General features: G+C 43.7%; 1 protein-coding gene across 5 annotated transcripts in view; it reads left to right on the top strand.

Annotated features, from left to right (window-relative positions):
• Positions 1-287: 287 nt before the first annotated feature.
• ZNF75D (zinc finger protein 75D) overlaps positions 288-9,970 on the top strand; it is a 36,977-nt gene continuing 27,294 nt past the window's right edge. For 3 of the 5 annotated variants that reach the window (XM_089904065.1, XM_089904064.1, XM_022554217.3), the window contains exons 1-5: positions 288-401; positions 1,889-2,415; positions 3,899-4,091; positions 4,818-4,909; positions 5,245-5,371. In XM_089904065.1, the coding sequence (XP_089760191.1) occupies positions 1,969-2,415; positions 3,899-4,091; positions 4,818-4,909; positions 5,245-5,371 (859 nt within the window). In that variant the 5' untranslated portion in view covers positions 288-401; positions 1,889-1,968. Of the gene's footprint in view, positions 402-1,888; positions 2,416-3,898; positions 4,092-4,817; positions 4,910-5,244; positions 5,372-9,970 lie in introns of those variants that run through there. The other 2 variants (XM_089904066.1, XM_022554218.3) reach the window with 2 other exon arrangements.

Below are 9,970 nucleotides of genomic sequence, written 5' to 3'. Positions count from 1 at the left end.
GATGGGAAGGACCCGCAGGCCGCTCCGAACTCGCTAGGCTGCGACTCCCCAGACTGAGAGAGGGCGAGGTTGGGCGTGGCTGTCACGGAGCCACCGGAAACGCATTCTTCCTTTTCCGGTTGGGGCCAGTCCACAGCCCGCGACCCCAAAATGGCGGGTTGCGGAATGTTCTCGGGCCGCTAGTGGGATTGGGCTGGGGACTGAGCTGCCAAGGCCCCGCGCTCCCGGACCCCGGCGTCTTGGCGCGCCGCTCGCGGGGCCTCGCGCTTTCCCGACATCGCCCCCGGGAGCGCGGGAACCCGGACCTTCCTTCCTCCCCGCGGGGGCGAGAGGCGTGGCGACTTCATAGCCGAGCCCAGAAAGAGGGAAGTGGCGTCCACGGAAGCCGGAGCTGGGTGGAGGTAATTTGATTTTTCTTCTGGGTTTGGTCAGGAGGGCCCCCGAGAGATGCCGGCCGCATGCATCAGCTGCGTGGTGGCGAGCTGGGGTGCGGGCGCGCAGCCTTTTCCTTTTCGCGGTGGCGTCGCTGCCGGGCGGCGGGTCGGCCTGAGAGCTGGCGGGACCTGTTCTCAGCGAGGCCGGCACTCAGTCTCCTACAGCCACATCTAATCTCTGGAAGCAACCTCTTTGTACCCTGTGTGCAGATATAACCCAGGGCTGCTGCTGAAGCACGCTCGGAGGCTGCCGGTGTGCTGAGTGCACGCAGGCGCCCTCGCGGTCGGTCCCCACATGTAGGTGTAGATGGGGGATGGGGCGTAAGGCCTACCAATGAGCCCAGCGAAACTTGCCCGTTTCCGCTGGCTTATGAGCATATCCCTGGAGAAAGGGTCATTTCAGCCTCCTAGACATTAGTTTTGGCTGACAAAGAAAAACAGGACGTGTCCCTGTACCTCCTGAGCCTGTACAGGCAGCAAGGAACCAGCCAAATTATTTCTTTGAATACCGGTGGCATCCTTGAAAGAACTTTGTTGTTGTTTCTGCTGGATCACCTCCGAGAAAATCAGACTCTCAAGGCCGTCCTCAGCCTTGCTTAAAGATCTCTATGACCCTGAGGAAGTGTAAAGTCAAGAGGAGGCTTACGTTTACAAGGACCCTTCCTGTCTCTGAAGAACCTTAATCGTCACCGTTTCTCCTTTCCTTTTTTATAGTTTGACGTTTGGGTATCTTGTAAACAAAGCGAACTGTCAGTTTTTCCAGTAAAGTAAGCAAAAAATTTCAGACACAGGTACAAAGCCGCTCAGTGCCCTTTATAAGTCTTCCCCCCAAAAAACAATGTTGACGCCATCTGATTGCTTAGTGGGGGGATACTTGCTGAGAGAAATAAGGTTACTTTTTCTCTAATTACTTCTTTTCTGATCTGGCCACCTCAGTTTCCTTTCCAATATTAATATGATGGAAAAGAGAATATCAAATGTTCCATGAAGCAAAGGCATCAGTCTCCATAATAGGATGAAGGGGCAGAGAAGTTGTTTTCACCCTGACTAAAGACAAAAAACTGGGGTGATCTATTACAATTTAGAGAAAGTCAGATATGCCCCGTTTGTAAAGGTGGGACAGGAAGCACACAGATTAAGTATTGGATAATATCAAAGCTCGTTTTAGTGAATGGGTGCCAGTTTTTTCACCCATCAACCTTAAAAAATAAAAAGTGATCAACTGACTTTTGTCTTCCCTGAGCTGTGCTTTGTTTCGGAGTTGGGTAACAAAGGAAAGGGGAAAAACATGTCCAGAAGTAGTCTTGAGTCATCCTGAGTGGCAGTTGATTTTAAAGACGAGGCAGGACAGGAACTTTTCTGTTCTTTCTTCTCTGATAACTATAAATAGCAAGTAAATATGTGTCATGTGGCTTTCTTCTTGACGTGTACTTTTTTTTTCTGCCCTCCCTCAGTGACCTTGGGGAGAAGATCCACTCATTGGTTTTGTACCAAGCCTGACAAGGCCTCAGTTGTCAAAGGTGGCACCAGGAGGATGTCACACATAGGAGTAAAACTATTCCTAGAGCAAATGATGATGAGACATCTGAAGGTGAATGCATGCTTGTACCCACACGTGGAGGCTTTGTGGGAGACTAAGGGGTCTGTGAAAGAGAGCTCCAGTCAGAGTAAGAAATCCAGCCCACAGATGGACAGTCTTGGTCCTGAGAGCGCTCGCCAGCACTTCCGGAGCTTCTATTATCATGAAGCACCTGGACCGCTTGAGGCTGTCAGCCAACTGCAGGAATTATGCCATCAGTGGCTGAGGCCAGAGATCCACTCAAAAGAGCAGATCTTGGAATTGCTGGTGCTAGAGCAGTTCCTGACCATTCTGCCCAGGGATATCCAGAACTGGGTGCAGAAGTATCATCCACAGAGCATCAGAGAGGCTGTGGCCCTGGTAGACCGTTTTCAGAAAGAACATGGTGGAATAAGTAATGAGGTGAGCAGAAAGATTCCTTACGTGTACACTGAAATAGGGTAAAGGTCCGGGGCGGGGGCTGCTAATTGGATAATGGGATGGATTAGGTCACTCTTCTGTTGTTGCTTTAGAACAGCTAAGTGCGATCTGAAATCACAGACTGGCAGCGACAGTCAGCCTCCAGGTTTCGGAGTTCCTGGGAGTCTTTCCTGGCCTTCGAGAAAAGAAATGCATTTCGCCCTCTTCAGGGCCAGGGTGAATTGAGGGTGATGGGCCTGGTCTAGCATGGCCGAGGAGACAGGACTTAGCAACAGAGAAATAAAAGGCAAGAAAGACTTGGGGAAGGAGAAAAAAACCTGAAAGCGTGGACAGCACTTAGAGGTCAAAGGCAAGAGAGGGTAGCAACCGAAGTATAAATCAAACATCTCTGGGGAGACTGCAAAGGAAGAGATAGAAAGAAAAAAGGGAAACAGGGATATGGAAAGAAGAAAAGTGCCAACAGAAAAATAGAAAGTGCTGAGGGGTGGTGCCCTCTGTGGTGGGAACACACATCTCAGGGCCAGGGGGAAAGAGCCCTGTGGCCTCCCTTAGTGCTCGGCCTTGGCCTTGCTGGTGAGTGGGGAACCAAGGTCTGTCCTTGGGAGATGGCAGCACACTTCCTTTCCTCGTGAGTCCACCTTGAGGAACACAGGCGTCTTATTACAACTGAAGCATATGGAGGAAAGTTAGAGTCCCAACTCTTCCCTCATTTTTTCCCTCCACTGCATCCCCTTTCTCCATGAAATCGTTCCCTGGACATGGGAGGATTGGAAAATCTGACTGACAGGAAAACCTTTTTTCTTTGCATCCTTATTGTTTTAGAGAAAACTAGAAGATACAAATCCACTAGGTCAAGGATCCAAGTCTAGCAAGCAAGAGTGGAGGCAGCGAAAGGACAGGCATCCTACCCCACCCTGCTCGTGGCCTGAGCTGTGACCATCTGTTGAGGGGTGGAGGCCAGCAGCAGTCACAGCTTCTCTCATTTTATCCTAATCTTCCCAGATCACGTGTATAGTTCCTTGTGAGGAAACCATGGTGCAGTATCTCTTTTAAAAAATGACTTCCTGGGCTTCCCTGGTGGCGCAGTGGTTGAGAATCTGCCTGCTAATGCAGGGGACATGGGTCGAGCCCTGGTCTGGGAGGATCCCACATGCCGCAGAGCGACTAGGCCCATGAGCCACAACTACTGAGCCTGCGCGTCTGGAGCCTGTGCTCCGCAACAAGAGAGGCCGCGATGGTGAGAGGCCCGTGCACCACGATGAAGAGTGGCCCCCGCTTGCCACAACTAGAGAAAGCCCTCGCACAGAAACAAAGACCCAACACAGCAAAAATAAATAAATTAATTAAAAAATGACTTCCTTTAACGTTACATGCTCCCCAAACCTGGGCTCTAGTCTTGTTTGTTCCTCCACCACCACCCCAAGACCAAAAGTTCTTTGCTAATGAGGATGGGGATTATTTCTAGGTCACAGCCCATGAGCTGGGAAAGGAGGCATTGCTCTTGGGAGGAACAGCAGTGGCCCCAGGCTTTAAGTGGAAGCCAGCAGAGCCCCAACCAATGGGTGTGTTCCAGAAAGAATGTTGGAATACATACCGGGTACTGCAAGAACAGCTGGGCTGGAATACTCAGAAAGAAACCCAGCCTTTATATGGAAGAGGTGAGGAGCTTCATAATAATTCTCTTCTCCTGGGAGCTGTGATAGTAATTGGTTCAGCTAGAATGTCACGGGAATTTTCCAGCTGCCCAGCCCTGCTGGCACTTAGGATGTCTCTCTGGTGGGAGTATAGTAGGCCAGTGGTGGGTGAAGGTGAGGGTCATTCTGTGGTACAGAAACATCCCAACCACAGAACCCTGGTATTTACAATGTGGACCTTGCTCCTTAGAAATCTGAGAGGAGAGAGGAAGATACAGCAGGGACAGGCGGGGTCATCTCACCCTTACAAGTTAAAGGAGAAATTGGGATCAGAAATGGGCTGTCATTGGCAGAATGGGAAGATAATTGTACACCAGGAAAAAAGTAGTAAATCTCCCACATTTCCTACCGTACACTGGAGGACCTGAGGCTTTCATTTTCAAACACCTCTAATTCTTGCCCAGCTCAGCGAACAATTTATTTTATGAGAGGAAAAACATAATGGATTTCCTTTTATTTCATGAAATCTGTGGAAGGAGTCAACTGGGAACCAATTCTGCGGAGTGGTGGATATTTGGTTCTTGTTTGCAAGGAGAAGGCCACTTCTGGCACAGCACATCACACACGCACGCACACACACGTGCGCGAAGATGAGCCATCTTTACCGAAGGAGTCCTATATTGTAGAAATTGCCTCAGGGTATTCATAAATAGAAAAGAGAAAGTTTTTCTGGCTCTTTTCCCCCCACAGCTGTGCCTGCTCAACAGATTCTAGCCTTTTCTGAGCAGGAAAGCACCCCAAGCTGGAAGATGGCATCTGAGCTCATCCTGCCTGAGTCCCAGGTGAGCTGTACTTTCCAGCTTTTCCAGGCAGCCTGAACGTGGCCTTGCCTGCTTTTCTCTGCTACCCATGACCCACCGTACCTGGCAGGTGCTCTGAGGTGCGTTAGCCCCAGGTGTTCGCTAGGCAACGAGGCTTGGCCCTGTGGGAATTGGGCACCTCCCAAGCTGTGTACTGATCTCTTTGGTGCCTTCCTTTTCTGCCATCTCACTTCTTTTCCCTTAAATATTATACTCTTAAGGTCTTCAGTGACTGGCCTCCCGTGTCATTCGGAGATGAGTGATAGGATGGCTTTTGTCGTGGCAAGTACTGAACTACAACTTATTCTCTTCTTTAGAGTCTGTTGACATTTGAAGATGTGGCCTTGTTTTTTACCGAGGAAGAATGGCAATTACTGGACCCTGCTCAGAAGATCCTCTACAATAATGTAATGCAGGAGAACTATGAGACTGTCATCTCTCTAGGTAAAGATTCTTCCTTTCCTTTGTATAGAACTTGTGTAATCTGTCCCGTCCTCAGTTCATGAAAAATGAACTCCTGTGAGAAAGTCCCAGTGTTCCAGTGGCGGGTTGGTTCTCAGCTTGATGGTGTGGGGAAAAGGAAAGGCATATCCAGACCACCCGGAGAGCTTTTTACGAATACACATCTCACTTCTTTATTCTAGGTAGAGTTCTTGATCTCTCATACTCCTGCCCCACCCTGCAAACCCACTCTTCCCATATCTTTTCCATGTCAGTAGCAGGCACCACGACTTACCCAGTTGCTCAGGCCCAAAACCTCTCAGTTATCCTTCTTTCTGGTCTTTTTGTTACACCCCCCAGCCGATCCGTCAGCAAGTGCCCTGAGCTCTGTCTTCAAAATAGGTCCTGCAACGCCGTTAATCAACTATACTCCAGTATAAGATAAAAAAGTTTTTAACAAAAGGTGCTGAATACAACCATGTCTCAACCTCTTCTGCTCTCACCATCTGGTCTAAGCCACCTCATCTCTAAGCAGGTCTGCTGGAATACCACTGGACTCCCCGCCCCCTCCACGTCGTTTCCATCTGTCCTCCTTATAGGTTTAGTTCTTCGCTTCCTCATTGCATATCCACCTACAACCACAGCAGAGTATAAAGAAGATGTGGAATCTAAGATTCTGCCCGTTTAAATGTTGGGAGTAAATAAAAGTATAAAAGAGTCATTCACTTTTCCTGAAAATAGTCTGGAATTAAGATGGCCGTCCATGACCTCAAAGTTTTATTCTCAGAACATTATCATTGCACCCTAAACTTAAAGCGATCTGTTTAGCACAAGGGCAAGAACCATAGACCCGAGGTCCCCAAGAGTTCAAGGACAGTCTTAGAGAGTCTCCTTGAGGTAAGTGTATACATAGGAAGAGGAGAAGATTCCTTGATAGGAACCTTTATAGGAGCTTAACATTTTTAAGGTTCTGTTCCTGTATTTTTTTAATTAAACTTTTAATTGAGTTAATTGTAGATTCATATGCATATTTAAAATGTAATACAAAGAGAACCCATGTACACTTTACCCATTTTCCCTCGATAACTTTTGCAAAAGTATATAATATCACAACCAGGATATTAATACTGATATAGTCCACTGACCTTATTCATGTTTCCGTTTTCCCTTGTATGTGTGTGTGTTTAGATCTATAAAGTTTTATCACATGTTGAGGTTTGTGTATTCACCCCCACAATCAAGATACTGGACAGTTACATAACCACAAGGAGCCCTCCTGTTGCCCTTTTATAACCACACACACTTCCCTCCCACATCCCACCCCATCACCAACCTATGCCAACCACTGATCTGTTCTACAGTTTTTTAATTTTGCCATTTCAAAAATGTTATACGAATAGAGTCATGCAGTATGTAGCTTTGGGGGATTAACTTTTCTCATTCAGAATAAGTCCCTGGAAATTCATCTTAGCTATTGCGTGTATCGGTAGTTCAGATGAACTGCTGAGAAGCATTCCATGATATTGATATACCACAATTTGTTTAACCATTCACCCATCGAAAGGTATTTTTGCTGTCTTCAGTTTTTGGCTATTGCGAATAAAGCTGCCGTGAACGTTCACGTACAGGATTTTGTGTAGAGATAAGTTTTCGTTTCTCTGGGATAAATGCCTTTAAGGGTGCAATTGCTGGTTCATATGGTAATTACGTGTTTAATGCCAAACTGTTTTTCAAAGTTGCTGTACCATTTTACATTCTCAGCCAGCAATGGATGTGATCCAGTTTTTCTACATTCTTGCCGTTGCTTAGTAGTATCACCATTTTTAAAAAATACTTTTTTGCCTTTCTGCTAAGTATGTAGTGTTATCTCATTGTGGTTTGGATTTGCATTTCCCTAATAGCTAATGATGTTTTGTAGCTTTTCATGTGCTTATTTGCTATCTCTATGTTCAGTGAAATGGCTTTTGCCCATATTTTAATTAAGTTGTTTTTTAACTGTTGAGTTTTGAGAGTTCTTTATAGATTCTAGATTCTAGTGCTTTCATGGATATGTGGTTTGCAAGGAGTTTCCCCAAGGCTGTGTATTTTTCTTTTTATCCTCTTCCCATGGGCTTCCACAGAGTAAAAGTTTTGAATTGTGATAACCAATTTTTTATTTTTTCCTTTTACAGATTGTATTTTTGTTATCAAGGCTAGCAGTCTGACTAGCTATAGATCCCTAAAATTTTCTGTTTTTCCTAAAAGTTTTATAATTTTACATTTAATTAAGTCCACGATTCTTATTGAGTTGATTATTATATAAGGTATGAAGTTTAGGTTGAAGTTCATTTTTTTTGCGTATGGAGGTCCAATTGCTTCAGCCTCGTTTGTTGAAGAGACTGGCCTTCCTCCACTGAAATGCTTTTGCACTTTTGTCAAAGATCAGTTGGGCATATTTGTGTACATCTATTTTGTTCCATCGAGCTATGTGTCTATCCTTCTGCCAGTATTGCACTGTCTTGATTACTGTAGCTATACAATTTAGGAAGCCTTAATATCTATCAGGTAGAGTGATTCTTCCCACTTTATTCTTTTGTCAAGATAAAATTTTATTTTAGCTATTCTAGGGCCTGTTCCTTTCCATGTAAATTTTAGAATAAGCTTATCTATGTCTACAATAAACTTTGTTGGAATTTTGCTAGAAATTACATTAAACCTATATGTTAATTTGAGGGGGAGTGATATCTTTACTATGTTGATCTTTCTAATCAGTGAACACAGTATGTCTATTTATTCGGGTCTTCTTTGACTTCTTTCATCAGCTTTTTGTAATTTTCAGTGTACAGATCTTTTGCATGTTTGTTACGTGTATGTAGAAGCTAATTTTCATTGGAGCAATTGTAAATGGTATTATTTTAAATTTGGTTTCTGCATGTTTATTGTTTTTGTATAGGCGTGCCACTAATTTTGTTTTGTTCTCTTATCCTGTGACCCTACTGAATTCACTTATTAGTTCTAAGAAGTTTTTTAAGTCTTTCACTATTACCTATGATGTTAGTACAGGTTTTTTTGTTGATACTCTTATCAGGTCGATATAATTCCTTATTTTCTGAGTGTTTTTTTATCGTGAATGGATGTGGGGTTTGTCAAATACTTTTCTGTGTCAGTTAATGGGATTATGATCTTTCAAAGCTCGTTGATATGGTGGGTTATGTTGATTGATTTCAAATGTTGAACCAGCTTTGCATACCTGCAGTAAATCCTACTTGATCATGGTATATAATTCTTAATTATTGTTACATTCAGTTTGCCAGTATTTTGTTGAGGATTGTTGTATTTAAGTTCATGGGAGATGTTAGTCTGTAGTTTTCTTTTTTAGTACTGTCTTTGTATGATTTTGCTATCAGGGTAATTACTGGCCTTATAAAATGACTTGGGTAGTATTTCTTCCTCTTGTCTTTTCTGGAAGAGATTATATAAAAGTGGTGTTAATTCTATAAATATTTGGTAGAATTCTCCAGTAACACTATATGAACCTGGAGATGTCTTTTTTAGCAGCTTTTAAATTATGAATTCAGTTTCTCTAATGGTCAGAGTGCTATTCAGATTATCTATTTCATATTGGCTGAATTATGGTAGTTTGTGGATTTTGAGAAATTGGCCCGTTTTTCCTAACTTTTAAAATCCATGAACATAAGTTGTTTATAGTATTCCCTTATTATCTTTTTTTTTTTTTTTTTTGCGGTACGCGGGCCTCTCTCACTGTTGTGGCCTCTCCCGCTGCGGAGCACAGGCTCTGGACGAGCAGGCTCAGCGGCCATGGCTCACGGGCCCAGCCGCTCTGCGGCATGTGGGATCTTCCTGGACCGGGGCACGAACCCGCGTCCCCTGCATCGGCAGGCGGACTCTCAACCACTGCGCCACCAGGGAAGCCCCCTTATTATCTTTTTAATTGCTTCAGAATGTGTAGAGATATACCCAATTTCCTTCTTGACACTGATGGTTTATATCTTCTCTCCTATTATTTTTGTCAGTGTTGATATAGGTTTATCAATTTTATTTTCTTTAAGAATAAGCTTTTTGTTTGATTGTGATTTCTTTTGTGATCTTTATTATTCCTTTCTTCAACTTTTTAAAATTTTATTTTGCTTTTTTTCTAGTTTCTTGAGTTAGGAACTTAGATTATTTGAGACCTTTCCTCTTTTTTATTGTAAGCATTTAGGGCTATACATTTTCCTCTGAGCATTCCCTTAGCTGCATTCCACATACTTTGATATATTTTAATTTCATTTTCATTTAACTATGTATTTTTAAATTACCCTTGAGACTTTCTGTTTGAATCATGGATTATTTAGAAGTATACTGTTTCATTTCCATATATTTTTAGATTTTTCTGTTGTCTTTCTGGTTTTGACTTCCAGTCTGATTCCATTTTTGTCAGATTGCCTTTTCTCACTCAAGCTGTGATTTTTTTTTTTGGTTCTAGGTGTGATGTGTTATTTTCTTTATTGCATCCTGATCATTTTGTCTATTATGTTAGGAGAGTCTGGGTCCTATTTAAATATTTTATTTTAATGGGCAGTCACTCTGTTTTAATTTAGCACACAGGTTCTTTCCTACTTT

This window comes from Delphinapterus leucas, chromosome X, assembly GCF_059928025.1.
Source record: "Delphinapterus leucas isolate spDelLeu-1000000601 "Yukka" chromosome X, BTC_Dleu_Yukka2, whole genome shotgun sequence".
Taxonomy (NCBI): Eukaryota; Metazoa; Chordata; class Mammalia; order Artiodactyla; family Monodontidae; genus Delphinapterus; species Delphinapterus leucas.
Note: the sequence above shows the minus strand (reverse complement) of the source record. Positions and strands in the feature narration are given on the sequence as shown.